The sequence below is a fragment of the Hippoglossus stenolepis genome, chromosome 4, assembly GCF_022539355.2.
Source record: "Hippoglossus stenolepis isolate QCI-W04-F060 chromosome 4, HSTE1.2, whole genome shotgun sequence".
NCBI classification, from domain to species: Eukaryota; Metazoa; Chordata; class Actinopteri; order Pleuronectiformes; family Pleuronectidae; genus Hippoglossus; species Hippoglossus stenolepis.
Window position 1 is genome coordinate 28,627,098 of NC_061486.1, and position 18,948 is coordinate 28,646,045.

The following is an 18,948-nucleotide window of genomic DNA, read 5'->3' on the forward strand; positions in this document are numbered from 1 at the left end:
CGGACCTTTTAATATGCGTCTGTCCTGAAGCAGCGCTGGTCATAATTATGCAGTGTGGCAGTTGACCATGCCACGGGGCTCTCCCACACTCAGCCAGAGACGAAAGAGTTGCTTTTCAGCATTCTTTCTCTTTGAAAGACAACCAACTCATGTTGTGCACACGAAGGAACAGATTGAGTCATTGGCTAATTGTTAATAATCATAAAATATGATTATTAACATGGCACCACCCTGGTATCAGGGACCAATAATCAATCTGTAAAAATCTAAATCAATCTCAATTTGGAAAGTTGAAAATTAACAATATCAATATGTAATATTAATGATTATAAAAATGAACAGTGAAGGTTTAAGTCCGAGCACTGCCCATCATAATAAAGCTGTAATCATACACATGCGCAAATAATCACAAACGCTAGTTCTTTAATTACAAATAGAATTAGTAAAAGATAGTAACAGTAATGCAAACACTATCTCAACAAAATCCACGATACCAAAAACACTAACCACACAAGCGACTATAAAGGTGTGTGCGTGTGTGCGTGTCGCTGGTGACGTCGTATCGCCAACTTATAAATGGCGGCTGAACCGCGTGATTTAAACAAAGGGGAGGTCGAGAACAAAGAACCAATGTGACCTAACCCGTGGCTCTACTCGCCAGAATGGCGATGGATAACGACGTGGTTCGATCACGCTATCTGGTCCCCAGAATATATATAAGAGTAATTGTGTGTGTAGGTACGTCTGAATGTGTGTGTGGAAGAGGGTTAGGAGAGGGAGAAAAACAAGAGTGACAGAGAAGAAACATGTAACAAGTAATAAGAGGAGATCTTAATCATCACCGCGGTTCGTCCGTGCGTAATCGGCGTGGTCCGTGAATGAAAGCAGGGCGGTGTCCGTTAGCTCGTCCCGAGAATGAATGGTGATGAGCTGATTTCCTCAGTGGCAGTGGTGGGAAAGAGCGATGTCGACGAAAGGAGGGAATTCTTTCTGTTCTCCTTCTGCAGGTAAAACAGCTGTGTGTGCAGCTGGCTGTGGATCCAATAAAGTCTGTGAACTCGACCCGCGAGTTAAATACGCGTGGCCTAGGTCTTTTAAAAAACAATAGTAAAAATAAGATACGAGGTTAACTCAAAAAAGAGAGGTTAATAACGAAACTGAAGATAAAACAAACGTCTGCGTGTTTGCTCCCTTTCAGCGACCGGGTCACACGGAGCAACTTGGAGAGGTCCTTCTAGTAACAACGGCGCACGGGATAAGCTTGGAGCTGTGGAGCCAGGTTCCTTTTATCACCTGAGTCGCGTCACAGGCAGCTCGTAGGGGGGTCATGGGCGTCGGTTGGCTCTCAGCCAGTGAGAGGCCAGAGTTCGAATTCAAGCAGCGGTTTATGAATTCGGACGCACGCTTATCAAGATTCTGAAAACTCTAGTTCAGGCTTCTGGAGTTACATGTAGGCCCCTCCATTGTTCTCTTTACATGGCTTTAGATCCCAACACTCATGTGATGTGTTCTTGGAGCAGGTGCCATCATTTAAGGGTGTAATCTCCATATTGTATTACAGGATCACACAGGTGCTTTGCTCACTTTAGCATTAGGATGGACTGGATATTACAGAGGAATAATTTTTTTCTTAAAAAATTCACGCCTCCTCAATATGGCACCATGCAATGCGAAATTCTACATTGTACCCATTGGACCGAACAAAAAAACACTTCCCAGACGTCAGTCCCTTATGTAACTTTAGACTCATCGTCCACTACTCATGCCCATATGTTCTGGTCCTGTGTTAAACCCCAGAATTTTGGTCACTCATCTTTAAAACAATATCACAATATCAAAAAATATCCTAGAACCCATGTCCATTTAGTGCAAACTTTGGTGCTTCATGGGAATCTAACATACTGTCTAAATCGCATTTTGACTGCATCGCATTTACTACACTACTAGCCCAGTGCCTGATTCTATTGAGATGGAAAGTTGCACCCATCCACATTTACTCATTGGATCAAAGGCCTGTTGTGAATCGGAGTTGACCATGCACACTTACAATAGATTTCAGACACAGCTGATATATTTATATAATTAAATACACATATATTTTTTATTTATATACATGTCAGTCCCATTCTCATTAACGCAATATCTCTAAAATGCCATGAGTTTCTTAAAATTTGGTACAAATATTCACTTGGACTCAAGGATGAACTGATAAGATTTTAGAGGTTAAAGTTCAAGGTCACTGTGGCCCAGCATATTATTGTCTTGTGAATCCTACCACATTTGGTTAAAAAATTCACTTGTAGCTAGGGATCAACTGATTACATTTTTGTAGCCAAAGGTCAAGGTCACGTGGCCTCACAAAGTATGTTAATGTATTTCTTGAACATGATATCTTAAGATCAGCTCGAGGATTTTGGTTGTTGAAGGTCAAGGTCATGGGACTCTAGGTTGTTTTGAACGCAGTATATCAGGAATGCCGAAAGGGAATTACATCTGGCACATTTCACTTTGACTCATGGATGGCCTGATTAGAATTTGGTGGACTTTTATTTATTTATCAAATTGTTTAATTATTCTTTTGTATTCAACTTTTTTATTTTATTTTGTCGTCCGACTTATTTATTTTCATTTATTGGAGGTATATTTCTTGGCCTTTACAATGTTGCTGGTATCATACAATACAGCAATTTAATGTAACATGTTCTTTGTTGGAAAAGCACTGACCTCACAAACTCTTTTTCCTCCTGAATTTTATGTATTTTTTGGGGGCTTTTTATCACCTTTAAAGGATAGGACAGAGTAAGCTTGTGAAAGGGGGATAGAGAGAAGAGTGGGGGAGGACATGCCTACATGGCCGCAGGTCGGAATCGAACCCGGGCCTCTGCAGGGAGGCCCTGCCTCGTTGGTGTATAGGTCACCTGGTAGAGCTGCCGCCCCTGCATGCAATATCTTAAGAACAATTGAGAGAATACTTAAATACATAGATAAAAAAATATATTAAAATACATTTGGCTCCAATATTGACACAGCCTCATGTATTAACTGATTTAGATTAACTAGATTTGGGAAGTCAAAGGGTCAAGGTCACGGTGGCAAAACAAAAAATGTTTGGTCTCTTGAACATGATATCTTAAGTCTGCCTTCAGGTTATTTCTTTAAATTGACCAGTTTTTACTCGTCAAAAGTAGAGTTCATGGTGACCTCATATGAGTCTGGAAAAAATCTATACAGAAAGGAAGTGCAGTGGTTGATGGAGGCAAACAACTATAGGACGATAATTCTAGTTTAGCTTTTATTTCAAGTAGGGAAGTCACAATACCAACAATTTATTTGTCGATACCATCAAATTTCCACATCTCAATACCCAATACAGTTGTACTACAGTTGTACAGTTACTTGTATTCAGCTGCTGTACCTCTCTCCATGATTGTTAGTTTTTAGTTCAGCCATGAGTGTCCCTCAATTTTAGGAGGATCATATCAGCGCAACAGACCAAGGCGTTTTTCCTGGCTGGCCTCTTCCCTCATCTTTATTCTCTTTCCCCTCAGCAATCCAAGGACTCTTTGCGTCTGGATGAGACCATGCTGGTCAAACAGCTTCTGCCAGAGATCTGCCATTTCATCTATACATACCGTGAGGGCCACCAGCATGCCGCTGAGCTCCGCGCCTCGGCCTCAGCTGTCCTCTTCTCCCTGAGCTGCAACAACTTCAATGCCGTCTTCAGCCGTATATCCACCAGGTAGCTGCCATAGCATAACCCAGTCTTTCAGAACAGCTCACTGTCCTTTCAATGAGAACTGCAAAAATATTCTCTCTCAGATCTGTGACATCTAATTAATGTTATATCGACTTATTTCAAGCCCCTACATTTAGGTTTGGGTAAACTTAAATGATAGAGATGTCTGCACACGAAGCACCAAAATAAGAACCCACTGTGCTCTATTCTGGGAGATGGCATAATCATAAATGATTTCTACACACATTGGGAGATATTTACAACAAATTAATATTGGCCTTGTGACACTCATATTGAGTGTCAGTATGTAGTTGATCTCAGTTCTTCGTAAGACCTCCCATCCGTTTCAGTAGAGCTGTCTTAGTGATCAACAGTAGCACAATTTACCAGGGTATTGTCCAGAAAGTTGAAATTATCAGTTAATTCATAAACTGATCATAATAGACTGTATTTACAGTAAATGCAAAAAATACATTGGGTCCAGATTTTCAAACATAAATATTTGAAACCCAACCTTTCATTTCTAATGGTATTTCTTAACAGATATTGAAGAACTTAAGAATTAATTTTGCAACATCAACCATACGAAAATGAAAATGCAACCTTCATTGTTTTCACTGAGATTGTTTTCTGAATACTCCATACCTATTAATGTACACTTCCAAATGAGGGCTAAAAAATATTTGAATTCATTTCTTGATCTGGTTGACTAAATCAAATGAGGCAGAATTCATGTGTGCTTGTGTGTTTTGCTAGGCTCCAGGAGCTGACAGTGTGCTCTGAGGACAATGTGGATGTTCATGATATAGAGCTGATGCAGTACATCAATGTTGACTGCTCCAAGCTGAAGAGGCTGGTACAAGGTTTGCTTCTGACGTTCTTACAGGTTTCGATTATTGAGCTAAAACTTCTGAAAGTCTTATTTTCTGAGAGCTGATCTTGGGGGTTCGCCACTGGAAATTCTACTAGAGTGTAACAATGCCGTCCATGGTTAGGGCCTGGTAAAGTATTGGGTTAGTTCTTTTTTAAGAGTTCTTGCTGCAAGGAATCCTTATCTTTTAGATTCGAAGAAATTAAAAAGACACTAAGATTGAGGTTTGTGATGCATGTGTGTATTTGCGTTTGTTTCTGTTTGTTCTAACTTTTATTTTCTTTCAGAAACTGTACTAAAGTTTAGAGCTCTCAAGAAGCCTGCCCAGCTAGCAGTCATCAACAGTTTAGAGAAGGTAATTGTTCTACCATCTTGTAATCATTTTGAATCCGGACAAGATTTTGAAATATATATATATGCTCTACCCCCTCGCACCTAGAGCCCTGGGTCACACTACCCAGGTTATTGGACATTGTATGTCATGAGAAGTTTAGAAGACATTAGTATTCTCCCAATAGCTTCAAAAAATGCTGAAAAAGTTGTCTATGACCAGCTAATCTGCTGTAAGTGAAGGTTACTCTGCCCCATCTGTATTTTGTTGAGCAAATCAAAGGCTATCTTGACAGAATTGAGAAAAAACAAGGTGCTCAGAAACCCAGAACCAATGAGCGAAAAAACTTGACTCATTAAATACAATTAGAGAAATAATTTATTGCATAAAAATAAGTTGTGTAACCTATGAGCTTCGCAATAATGGCTCATTTATTCCTTGGCTTGAAAAGAAAAAAACTTGGCACCATGATATGAAAACTTCTCTTGTTATTTACTTGCTTTTATTCTCAAGGATCAAGAGTAGCAAGCCAGTAGGAAAAAGTAGGCAGCTAGGGGGGTACCTAGCCTGAATTTGGTGCCGTAGATACATTCTAATGGCGCTGTGCATTCATACACACTGATGTGTCAAACCACAAATTTAAACCATGGATAAAATGTATATTGTGGACAAAAATATTTATCATAATTATGTTAATGCAAGAAGATCCACTACGTCATAGCAATTTGTTTTCAGCTTAACCTCCGTGCTGTGGTTATGTAAAATATGTCGCCTGCAGACTGTGGATAAAACCAATAGGCTCATTCATCAACCGTTTTTAAGAAGAAATTTCTTCTTAAAACCCACTTATGCAGTTTTTATGAAGATTCTCACACTCACCAATGTTTTCTTATCTGTGGTTTTACATACAGGTTTTACATACTGTTTACATATTAAATGTGTCATATGTTCCATAGTTTTACTGCTACAGCTTTTAGTTAAAATGCTCCGTCAAAGTGTAGCCTAGTAATTCTGAAAACAGAGTTTATTTCTGTTTTGAGTTGACAGATGGTTCAGGAGGTGCAACTGCACCATGCAGTGTGTACTGCTCCCATTCAAGACATTTTGTCTGAACCTGACCCGGCAGGCTCAGGTTGTGTATCCACAGATGCTCAGCTGAAGGTTCACCTGCAGTGCTGTGCTGTGCTGTGCTGTGTTTCCAATGATTTGCAGCTCCAGCTAAGATAATAATCAGAAAATTAGTGAGAAGATATTGGTGAATGAGGCCCAATGAAACTATCTCTGTTCTGTTCGCTTTCTATCTGCTTTTGTTTGTTGAACATGTGGTTTGATAAAGAAGATTGGCCTCTTAACTTTTTTCTGCACAAAAACAAACACAAGTTACTGTCACCTAAACTAGTTCACTTTGTCCACTGAGCTTGTATGTACACATGTGCTGATCCAAAAATGGCTTGGTATTAAAGGTCCAGTGTGTTAGATTTAGGTGAAAGGGATCCATCGGCAGAAATTGAATATAAAACTAGACTTGCGAGCAAGTACAATGTGGTCCCGAGCCTCGCCAGCACGGGGAAGTGACGCTACCGCGCCAAGGCAACTGGGTCTGCCCCGTCTCCCCACGAAGAGACATTCGCTCGGGACTGGACAGGAAAGATGTCAGAGCTTGTCTCCACATCCATTTGCTGGTTCCGGACAATGCCCGCTGATCACATCTCACTATTCAGCCGTGAGGTCTGGTGTCGGCTCATTCAAATGATGCTTGAACCAGAGGGACTACTTCCAGTTTCCTCTAGGTGGAGCTGTTGAGCCATTCTGCCTCAGCTAGCCAATATTGTCCTTGTGTTCACATAGTGACTGTCATTGTACATGTGAATTTTCAGGCAGATTGGATCATGTGCAGTGACGTTACAGCAACTTCCTGGTTGTTAGCGTTCCATCAAAGTGCACGCAATCGTCATTAACTTCGAGGCTTAACTTTCATAATATGGCTTCACCAATGTGTCAAGGCTTCCCTGACCTATTTTGAGGTGGATCAAATGAAAAATGTAGGTGTAGAATGCCAAAGTATAAAACATGGTACTTCCTGTCACAGCTAGGGGGGCTGTGACTATCATAGTATATTGGCATATTGAACTCTTCAGGGCGGGTTCCTTATTCCAAAAATTAAGTTTGAGAGTCATTGGAGTAAAAACATAGAAGTAACAGCTACTTGAAGGTTGTTGGCAAGAAATTGAGATTCGCCGCCATGCCAAGGACACGCCCCCTGATGAAAACTCACAAGTTTAATACTATGGCATCGCCAACTCCTTCATGCTCTTCTGACCAAATTTCACCTAAATCGGGTGAACGGGGTAGCTGCAGGACACCGACATGTAAAACATGACATTTCCTGTTACAGGTAGGAGGCGCTATGACCATTATCAAATATTGTCATGTAGGGCTGTTCAGGGTAAAACCTTTTTCCTACATACTTAGTTTGAGGCAGATTGGACAATATACATGGACCTTATAAGGACTTCTTAAATGTAAAACGTGACGTTTCCTGTTACAGCTAGGGGGCGCTATGATTTATATTGAGAATGTTCGTATGGAGCTGTTCAGGGCGGGACTTTTGTCCTACATACTCAGTTTGAGGTAGATTGGACAATATAGATGGAAGTTATAAGCACTTATTGTTTTGTGGCGAATCATCAAAATTCACTGCCATGCCACGGCCGTGCCCTCTGACGAAAAATTTTCATCAGAAAGTTCCTAGCATGACATCAACCAAATGTGAAGTCGATCGCATTAAATCTCTAGGAAAGGTACGAATTTGAAGTATGTGTGAAAACACCAAAAATCACGCCAAATATCATTTTCAAGGTGTTTTTGTTCGTCTGGGCATGATACACATGTGTGCCTATTTTCATAACTCTAGACGAAAGTAAATGAATAGGAAGACCCTCATTGAAAATTTGTAGGAGGCTCTATCAAGGCATTTTTGGACGCATGTTCCTGACCACGTCAAAATACGTAAATTTCCACCAGACCTGACCCACATGCACAATTTGGTGAGTTTTCGAGTATGTTCAGTTTCCCAAAAAGGCATTTCAACATGCAGAAGAAGAAAACAAATCTTAGCAAAAGCAATAGGTCCTTGCACTGTCATGCTCGGGACCTAATAAACACAAATGAAAACAATAGGTCCTTGCATCCTAATCCTAGTAATGTTTCCACTAGTGTGTTTCTCTAAATTGTACTAATTGTTGTTTTATTTACCCTAGAATGGGCCCTTATATTTAAATACTTTATAATTCCATCAGGAGAGGGTCCTCTCTATGGAGGTCGACATGTTTTTTTACAGTAGCCCAGACTGGATAAACTAAACACCTTTTGAGTTTTTATGACGACTGAAGGCTTCCACAGGTTCTCTTTCATGTTTGGAAGGGGAGGTTGAGGTGAGTGGTGTTCAGCTGCTGCAGGCAACTTCACCACTAGATGTCACTCAATTCTACACACTGAACCTTTAAAATATGACCAATTATACAAATCAAACAGGGCGTTAGGATTAAAGTCCACTGTCACTGGCTGTCACAGGTTATTTTTTGTTTTGTTATTAAGAAAAATATTTTTTAGCCTGGTGAGGACTCTCATATTTGTTATAGGTAAATATTGGAATGTGCATTATTCTACTACTGTGGTTCCTTCTCTGCAGGCGTTTTGGAACTGGGTGGAGAATTACCCCGATGAGTTTACCATGCTCTACCAGCGACCACAGGCCGATATGGCAGGTATGAACCGAGAAAAAACATTCAGTAACACTTTGATTGTTTTTGTTTCTTTTAATGCAGATTCACTCAGATCAAATCTCACATTTGCTCTCACAAATTTATTTTTATGTTTTACAATATATCGTAGTTTTACCTCACACAGACTGCACATATTTTTTTTCTTCAGGCTCTCAGCTTCAGTACATTCAGTTTGAATTAAAGTAATGGACACATTTAAGTGTCCAAATATGCAAGGTTTCAAAAGTACTTGAACACTTGGCTACTATCTCTGTCTTGGGCAGCTGTTTATCTGCTCATTAGTTTGTGCACAGAAGAGCTCAGATCTGGCTCAGAGCTGATTGAGAATTAAGAATGAGGTTGGTTTCCCTGTCAATATGAGTAGTAAAGCAGTTACTATGCAAGGCTTTCTTGAGTGTGTGACATATTTGGTGAGTTTTCAAGCATGCCAGGCCCTTCGAAAAAATTGTTTCCTACTTTATGGTGAATTGCATCATCATGGTAACAAAGTTTCTTGAAGATTTAAAAAAAATTCATGAAGGTTTTTTCACACACACATTCATACAGTGCATCTCTGGGCAGCCTTTTTTCTATGACAGGCAATTCTGGGTTCTGTATCTTGCCCATGGACACTGGGATCAAACCGCTGACCTTCTGGTTAGAGAATGACCGCTCTACCCCCTCAGCCACAGCCGTTGTAACTTCCTGTTGCTAGCAGGTTGCCCTATGGCCATGACTCAAAATTAGCCTTTACATTTTAAAAACGTCATTGTGGTTTGAAGTCCACATCTCTAGCTTTGAAATATGCCAATGTTTAAAAACAACGGACGCTGACCAAAGTGCTGTACAACTGAAATAGCAGAGATGCATTAAAAGATAAAACAAACAGCAAAGAAGATAACAATAAAACATTTTAATATTAACAATTATAATGTCATGAATTAAAATTAAATTAAAAACAAAACACAGTAAAATTTGATAAAATAACATAACTAAAAAGTCTTGACCAGTTTCAAAGCCAGGGAGTAAAAAACATTTTTAATGTGAATTTTAAAAGTGTCAAGAGTCTCGATGTGGACGGGCAGACTGTTCTAAAGATTAGGGGCAACTACAGCAAAGGCCCGATCTCCTTCATGCTTCAGTCTGGACCTTGTGACTTCCAGAAGCATATCATTGGCAGACCTCAGAGCAAGACTGCAGGTTTTTTCCTGAATATTTACAATGAGAGAGCAAAGGGCTAACAGTCCAAACAACACAACCTCTAATTTTGTTCATTTATATTTCGAAAGTTTTGTGCCATCCAAGTTTTTATATCTTCTTGGCACTCCATTAGACCCTTAAATGGGGTCACAGCTTTATACCTAATTGGCAGATATATATTTATATAATTTTTGCGGCCCAGACAGCCTTCTGGTAGTAGAGAAAGAGCTCCTAAATACACTATATAACAAGATACCTGTAGACTTTTTTTCTATTTTCGATCTGCTCTTCTGCAGACTTGTCTCAGGAAACCTGGGGCATCATTTTTCCACAGCGTAGTTTTGGGTCTGGGGTGCTTGGTTTTAAGAGGAGCTACCTAGTCAAGAATACTTGCACTTACTAGCAAGTTGAGTAGAAGAGAGTCAGTGTGTGGTTAATTAGACAACCCATTAGAATTTAGTAATGTCTGGGTTTATTTTTATCATAGAACAGAAGATAATGAAATAGAAAGCCTTTGTTTTCACTGTACAAGAGAAAGCAGTACAACATTTCCTTAAAAAAAAAATTATCTTGACAAAAGAAAACCAATAAATACGAGACTAATACATTTTTTAAATGCTGCTAAAAGAGCACAGTGGTTACCCATTTGTCCTTTTACAGAATTTATATTGCAATTAAAATTGATGTAAATATGTATTTTCAATATATCCTAATCCTAACCCATATATTGAAAGGGTAGAGCTTAGATTTCTAATGGCCCAGGGAAAGAAACTGTTCTTGAGACTATTTCTTCGACATCATTATATCATGTGATCATTGATTGGTGATATGTAACAAGTTGCACATTTTTACAAATGACAGAGTTTTGAGATAGATTTTGTGTGGGGAATTATAGACAGTACAGTCAGCTGTTCAGGTTTTTATTGAATAATGGCACATAATGGTTAACATGATTGTGGTAATGATGTTTTGGATTCCCTACAGGAAATCTGTGATGTTGCTTGTATTAACTGTGTCTGTCTGTATATATGCATGTTGGTGTGTGCTCAGAAGCTGCAGAGAAGTTGTTTGATCTGGTGGACAGCTTTGCAGAAAGTGCCAAGAGGAAGGCAGCTGTGTGGCCACTGCAGATCATCCTCCTCATCCTTTGTCCAGAGATCACTCACACAATCTCCAAAGACACTGTTGAAGACAGCAAAGCCAACAAGGTGGGAGGAAAGCGCACGCACGCACACACAGAGAGAGCAATGACTGGCTGACTGAACTAATACACACCTTCCTGTCCTGTTTTGTCTGCAGAAGCTGTTTTTGGACAGTTTGCGAAAAGCCTTAGCAGGCCAGGGTGGTGGCAAGCAGCTGATGGAGAGTGCTGCCATCGCCTGTGTCAAGCTGTGCAAAGCCTCCACCTACATCAACTGGGAGGATCACTCCACCATTTTCCTCTTGGTCCAGTCTATTGTCATAGATCTCAAGGTCTGAAATTGGCTTTTCTCTCGTCATGTCGTGTTTTATTGTTTGTTTTCCCTTTCTGTATCCAATTTGTTGACAGCAGCTAGGAAATTCTAATATTCAACATTGAATAACGGCTATGCATGTGTGCAGAAGAATAAAAACGTTAGTGTAAGAATATTCAAAAATCACTTTTAATCCCTTCTAGGGTTATCGTTTGAATCATATCGATTCTGTTTCTGCTTATTGATTCCAGTTTTAATCAACTCCAATATGTTAAATAATATATTTATAAATAATAATATGTGTCAAATATTAAGATAATATATCTTAAATAATATATTTATACATAATATGTGTCAAATATTAAGATAATATATCCTAAGTCTTTTAAGAAACAAAGACATGAGAAAAGTCAGTTACTGCATCAAAGACTCTGAAGGAGCAGACTTTACCACGTCAACATTCAAATGTAGTTTTGTAATAAATTGAATTAACTTTTAACTAAAATAATTCTTACTCCACACATTTTGTATTTCTTTGAACACACTATCTAGTAGCTTCAGTCCACATCATCAAAGAAGTGCAGTGGTATTCTGCTTGCACCTGACCATGTATTGATTCCCAACTGCTGTTCAACAACATTAAGAATAAGTGATTTGATGCCAAGTGATAAATCTCAACAACTCCGAAATCAGAGACTTAAGTTTTTCGAGGTCTTGATGACATAAATAGAGGTGTGCATATTCACTAGCCTGACGAATCGTTTATCGATATGATTCAGAAGTCAACAATTCGATTCACAATGATGCATTTCAATGTATCACATCCAAAATTTTCTGTTACTGCACATGGCTGCTTTTTCATCCATTAATAAAATCAGTCAGACAAACATAAACTCTGTTTTTATTTAGAAAGTGCTTTAAAAATATTATTGACTGCTACTGTTAATACAATTGTGCCGTCATTTACAAAATAAGGTTTTCAATTAGAAAATCAGACTACAAGAGTAAGTCTATGACAGTGGTCAGTGCTCTCCACACTGATTTGACATTCATTCAGTTTAGACTTGTGTGCGTCACCTAAGACCTAAAAGGACAAACTCTGATTTGTACTGTATCAAGGTGTCCCCGCCTGGCCCCCTTTAGCAGTACCACTACACTGAGGCGCGTTGTCTGCAGGAGCGTGTCTGTGAGTGTGTGTATGTTCATCTCTGTCCCTCCTCACACACAAACTGATAATCACATGTATTTAGTTATTAATCGATGATGTCGGATCATGATTGTGGATCGTTCCGGTCACTTTAACTGTGATGTCCTGACTTTTTGTGTCAAGTTATGTTGCATGTGTCTCATAAACTCTAGAGCGACTCAAACAAACAAAGTAAAGTAAATGTCAGTAATGTTTGTGTCCTAATAACTTGTTATCAGTGATGGTGTTTATTGTTAAAGTGTAATGTGAGCGCAGGTCAGAGGGAGAGTGAGGAGGAAACAGACTCTGACAGAGTGAGGATGACTGGACCTTCAATGAGCATCTGTCCTGATCCTGAAGCAGCAGTGGTTTTAATTATTGAGCGGAGGGACATCGCTTAAACAATGAACGTAGCGAAAAACATAAATCGATTATGTTCTGTCACTGCATCAATGCAGAGTCATCCAAGTCTGCATTGCGATGCACCTAAGAATCGAGAAATTTCCACACCTCTAATTATAAGCCCACTTTGGTAAAAATCAGACCAATTCTAGTTTTTTTTGTAATTCAATTTTATATTGCGCATAACATTCTATTTAGATAAATATGGAGCTGAAATAAGAGCCTTAAAACGATATAAGAATCATATATATATATATATATATATATATATATTAAAGGAGATATGACCAGTCAAAATCAGTCCTTACAAAAAGCTAACTTTGTAAGCCCATATCTCCTTTAATTGTTATCTGAGACAAATTCATTTTCAGTTCAATCTGTTTTACATGTGAGAAAATCAGTATGAAATTTTTTGATGTGTGGCCCTAAAGTGTTATGATTTGACACTGGAGGTGCTTGCGAGGTGCTTGTGCTGGCTGCGCAGGCTGAAACTCGCACACAGACACTGCAAGACTTCAAAAACTGTACTTTGCTCCAAATCAATACCATGCTGCCTTAAATGTTTGGTTATATTCGAAGTGCAACCCAACCTTCAGTTGGTAATGCCCCACATTTACTGCACTTTTCTTTGTTGTCGCTTTCGCTGTCTGAAAGTACTGACTGACTCATGACCGTTTGCTGCAGTTCAGCTTTTACACTGCGGCTCTGACATTAATGCTAAGCTCAATTGAAGTCATAGGCACTGTTACGTTGATTACAGATGTAGACACACAGGTGCTGGCTGATCAATAAAAACCTCCTGGCAGATAGCCACCTCCTTGCAGACATATGTAGCCTTCATACTGTTAACTTTACTGTTAACTTTAACTGTGTTACTGTCTAACTCTGTCTGGCTGGTAAATTCTTGAATTAATTATCAACATCCCTATTTTTTATAAAATTATCTATCTTTTTTTTTTTTTATGATTTCCCTTCGTATTTACACCTCGATTATTCTCCCAAACGTATTTAATTTCTATTTTACATTTTTTTCCCCATTTTAGCTTCATAAGGCAAATGAGGGGTTTTCATTCACCGTGTTTCATAGGGTTGATCTGCTTGTTGATCAACATTGAGGTGCATAGATTTTTGATATATGCCTTGCTTCCACACCAATGGCCTAGCTAACAACATAAATGGCTACCTCCAGTCAGGAACTCGTCAGAGAGCACTGTCAGTCAGGATTATACACTGTTTCGTTGTTTTTACGAAGATTCTGATATTCACCAATGTTTTCTTATCGGGGATTTGTTTTTATGAAAGAACAGAATGTACGCACACTGAAGAGCACTACGCATACTTGACAACTGAAATGCTTTTGTAAAATAATCAGAAATTGTGTTTTATAATTTAAATTTTACAGTTGCATCATAAGATTTAAATTACCAAAATATTTTATAATTTTTACCCTAATAAAAGACAGCCATGTTTCAGTCCAAATCATAATTTTTGCAATAAGCGCATGGAAATGTTGAAAAGGAGAACACAGACAGAATATTTGGTCTATACGGCTAAAGATAACACTTTTTAAACAGATTAACTTGTTGAAGTGGAAAATGTTTAGTCACAAAAATAGTAAATTTTTAGATTTTTCAATCTGGTGTTTACATATTCCATAGTTTTACTGATTCAGCTTTTAGTGTAGTTTATTAATTCTGAAAAAAGAATTTAATTCTGCTCCAAAAAATTAAGGTAACACTTAAATCACATATCAGACCTTGAAGAACGAATTATTCAAGTTGAAAATCTTTACTGATGTACATTGTATAATTTGTTGAGAACAACATGACGTAACAACTGTCAATGGAAACCAAACTCATCTACCCCTTTTAAGGACTAGATTCAAAACCACACTGAAAATCTAAGTGAAAATTTTAAATCACAGGGTGATCCAAATTTCATCACGCCAACTCATAATGTGACTAAGTAGTGTGTATGGCCTCCTCGTGCCTGTATGCATTCCCGACAACGTCTAGCCATGCTCCTGATGAGTCAGCGAATAGTGTCCTGCGAGATCTCGTCCAAGAACTGGATCAGGGCATCACTAAGCTCCTGGATAGTCTGTGGCGGTACTTGGCAGCGTCGGATACACGATACATAACGTCCCATAGGTTCCTCATTGGTTTTATCCAGGGGAACGTGAGGGCCAGTCATGCTTTTGGCATCAATGCTTTTGTCATCCAGAAATTTGCTACCCAACCTGGCCACATGAGATGGGCATTGTCCTGCACCAGGAGGAACCCAGGGCCCACTGCAACAACGTAAGGTCTGACAATCGCTCTAAGGATTTCATCCCGGTACCGAACAGCAGTCAGGGTAGCTTTGGCTATGACATGAAGGTCTGTGGACCCTCCAAGGATATGTCTCCCTAGACTATCACTGACCCACTGCCAAACCGGTCATGCTGGATGATGTTACAGGCAGAATAACATTCACCATGGCTCCAGAGTCTCCAGACTCTTTCACTCCTGTCACATGTGCTCAGTGTGAACCTGCTCTCATCTATGAAGACAACGGGGCACCAATATAGGTCCTGCCAGTTCCGGTGTTCTCTGGCAAATACTAATTGAGCTGCACAATGCTGGCCTGTGAGCAGAGATCCTAGTAGAGGAAGTCGGGCCCTCATGCCATGAGTCTGTTTCTGACAGTTTGGTGAGAAACATGCACGCCAGTAGCCTGCTGGAGGCCATTTTGTAGGGCTCTGGCAGTGCCTCTTTGCATAAAAGAGCAGATACCAGTCCTGCTGCTGTTGATGCCCTTCTACGGCCTTCTCTGTCCAACTCTCCAGGAGATACCAGTAAAGGCCGGTCTCCTGGTATCTCCTCCATGCTCTTAAGACTGTGCGGGGGAAACACAGCAAACCTTCTTGCGACCACACGTATGGATGTGCCATCCTGGATGAGCTGGACTACCTGTGCAACCTGATTTGGCTGCAGGTACTGCCTCATGCTACCAGTAGTGACAAGGACATTAGCAGAACACAAAACTAGACAATAATCAGTCAGGAAGGATAAGGAGAGTGCAGTTGTCTGTGGCCACCACATGCAAAACCATTCCCTTTTTGGGGGTTGTCTTGCTTTTGCCTCTCCATTGCACCTGTTGTCACTTCCATTTGCACCTAAGCCGGTGAAATTGGTTCACAATCACTTGTGCTTCCTAAATGGACAAATTGAAATCCCTGAAGTTTAACTGACTTGGTGACGATTAAGTGTTCCCTTAATTATTTTTAGCATTATGAATGCCCCTTGACCAGGGGTAAAATTAGAGATCCAGATAGGGATAGATTTCCTCAAGGAAAGGTCCAGAACATCACAATGCCATTATTTCTAATAATGTCAAGTTTTTAAAAAATCACAAAAGAAAGCTTTAAAAAAAATGTGCGTCTTAGAATGAAGTGCTTCATTTTAGAGGAAAAAAACTAACCAAAAGTGTAAATGAAATTTTCCCTTCTCTTCTATTTGTAGACAGATTTTCAACAGTCCAAACCAATTTTCTGACAGTTTCAACATATTAACAACTGCTTTTCTCTTCCTTTCACTTCCTCGTTTATCCTCCTTTTATTATTCAGAGACGCTAGCTCTAGCTTGTCCTGTCAGGATTTTAAATCTGGGCTGGAGTGGTGTAGTGTTGTTTCACATTGCTGCTTTTAAAAATCTTAGAACATATGAGACATGCTGGTCTTAAGAATGAACATTTATCATTGTATTTTGTCTGTCCAGTCTTCATTAAAACGTTGTTTTTTTGGGGGAGAATGCAATGTGAAGTTACTTTTCTCGGACTCTCTTACGATATTCTCCCTTCTCTTGTTTCTCCCTGACTCTATGTGAGTGAGATACAGACAGGATCAGAATTGTCATTGTAATTCACAGATTCGATTGTGGTCATGTGAGTTGATTTACAACACTTGCAATTGGTCTGCGAGTTTCCATGGCCACCAAACCAGTGCTGTAAAGGCTTGAAAAGCTGCACCGATCAAAAATAGAAACGCCCTGTCAAAATTGGACAATTCTCAAAAAACATTTGATTTTACAACCAGGTCTGATTAGCACAGTGTCTGGGTCCGGTTCTGCACCGTGGTCATCCTTTTACTGACCTCTGCAATTGAAATTTGTTATTACATTGCCTAAAATTACCTTTGGTCCTCTCTGTCCAACTAGGCTCTGCTGTTCAACCCAGCCAAACCTTTCTGGAGGGGCACAGGCAGCCAGAATGCTGATGTGGAGCTCATGATGGACTGCTTTGTCTCCTGTTTCCGCATCAATCCTCACAACAACCAGCACTTTAAGGTGGACTGAAATTTTTTTTTGTAATGTTTCCTATCGTTAACAGCATGTAGCAGTCGCTCTGATTTGTGTTTCCCCCTTGTCCTTTAGGTCTGTTTGGCCTCCTCCTCCCCCTCCACCTTTCACTTTGTCCTGGTCAACTCATTGCACAGAATTATCACCAATGTAAGTCTGCAGAACTTTTACACAACGTGATGATATAATGATTTTATGTGTTATTTTACCTCATTTATGGTCCTGTGTTGTCTACTTTTAGTCCCATCTTGACTGGTGGCCTAAGATTGATGCAGTGTACTGCTACTCTGGAGAGCTTCGCTTTATGTTCTCAGACACACTCAATCGGGTGATTCAAGGCATCGGTACCCACGCTCCACTACGTATGACACCGGTGAGAGGACATAATGCTACATTACTACATGAAACATTTCAAATCTTTGTCAGATGAAAGTTTGAGATGGAGGGATAGTTTAATTCCTGAAAGGGCAGATTTAATGTCTTCCTTTTTAAAAAGGCCAAAAACAACAAGAGATATGTCTTATATTTTGTTATGCCTCTGCGATGTGACAACCAGTTTTCGGGTTGTTCTTCTGTCTCTCGCGACATCTCCAGAACGCCTTAAGGGAATTTCTTCAAATTTGAAACAAACATTCACTTGGACTGAAAGATGAACTGATTTTGGTGCCTGGAAGTCAAAGGTCAAGGTTATGGTGACCTCACTTTCCTGTGAATGTGATAAATTAGGCCTGCCCACAGGGCATTTCATTACATATGGACTCATGGATGACCTAATTATAATTGAACACATGTTTTGCCTTGTGAATGCGATATATCAGTGACAACTCAAGGAAATTATTTCAAATTTGGCTTACGTGTTAACCAAGACTCACAGATTATATTACTATATATGTGGTCAAAAGTCAAATGGCAAGGTCAGAGTGGCCTCACAAAACATGTGTTTTGCCCCTTGAATGTGATATATTATATCAAACCGCCTAAAGGGAATTTCTTCAGCTTTTGCTCAGTTGTCACTAGGGATGTCGGGATTAACCGATTTTACGATAACCGCGGTTTCATAACGTCACAGTTTCATAACCGTAAGAATTGTAAAAACTACGATATCTAACTATGGTGTCCTGCCTCTAGCGAGTTACATTTTGTGTGTACGTGGTGTGCTTGTTTGTGCAAGCCACTGAATCTTCAGTTGAGAAGAGGGAACGGACATAACAGCATTATCTCCCCCAACACTGGCCAAAAAACTCCATCGGAGGACTTCCCAGCGGCAGCAGAAATCCTTCTTTGCTTTCGATTTCTGACCAGCTCCGGTCACTGACCAACCTTCCACAATAAGGCAACTAAATAAAATAGCTTACATGAATTATTTTTAAATAGCCAAACGTTACACTATATAAACTAACTGGATATAGTTGATGATAATTATAAATATTTTAGTTCATTACCTATATTATTAGTTTTCTATTAGCTATATATTGCTTGTTGTGTCTTTTTCCTTCTATAGTATCGATTATTGTGAAAACCATGAAACCATGATATTTCCCCTCTCAATTATCGTGGCACCAAAATTTTATATCGTGACATCCCTAGCTGTCACTTGGGTGGCTGTGGCTGAGGGGGATAGAGCTGACATCCTCTATCCAGACGGTTGCAGATTCTTCCTCATTTTG

At 39.5% G+C, this 18,948-nt stretch overlaps 1 protein-coding gene across 2 annotated transcripts in view; it reads left to right on the forward strand.

Moving 5' to 3' along the window:
- LOC118105857 (neurofibromin) overlaps positions 1 to 18,948 on the forward strand; it is a 158,340-nt gene that overhangs the window by 31,134 nt on the left and 108,258 nt on the right. For both annotated transcript variants that reach the window (XM_035153829.2, XM_047339515.1), the window contains exons 4-12: positions 3,549 to 3,739; positions 4,493 to 4,599; positions 4,895 to 4,962; positions 8,630 to 8,705; positions 10,953 to 11,110; positions 11,202 to 11,375; positions 17,141 to 17,269; positions 17,357 to 17,431; positions 17,523 to 17,654. In XM_035153829.2, the coding sequence (XP_035009720.1) occupies positions 3,549 to 3,739; positions 4,493 to 4,599; positions 4,895 to 4,962; positions 8,630 to 8,705; positions 10,953 to 11,110; positions 11,202 to 11,375; positions 17,141 to 17,269; positions 17,357 to 17,431; positions 17,523 to 17,654 (1,110 nt within the window). The remainder of the gene's footprint in view (positions 1 to 3,548; positions 3,740 to 4,492; positions 4,600 to 4,894; positions 4,963 to 8,629; positions 8,706 to 10,952; positions 11,111 to 11,201; positions 11,376 to 17,140; positions 17,270 to 17,356; positions 17,432 to 17,522; positions 17,655 to 18,948) is intronic.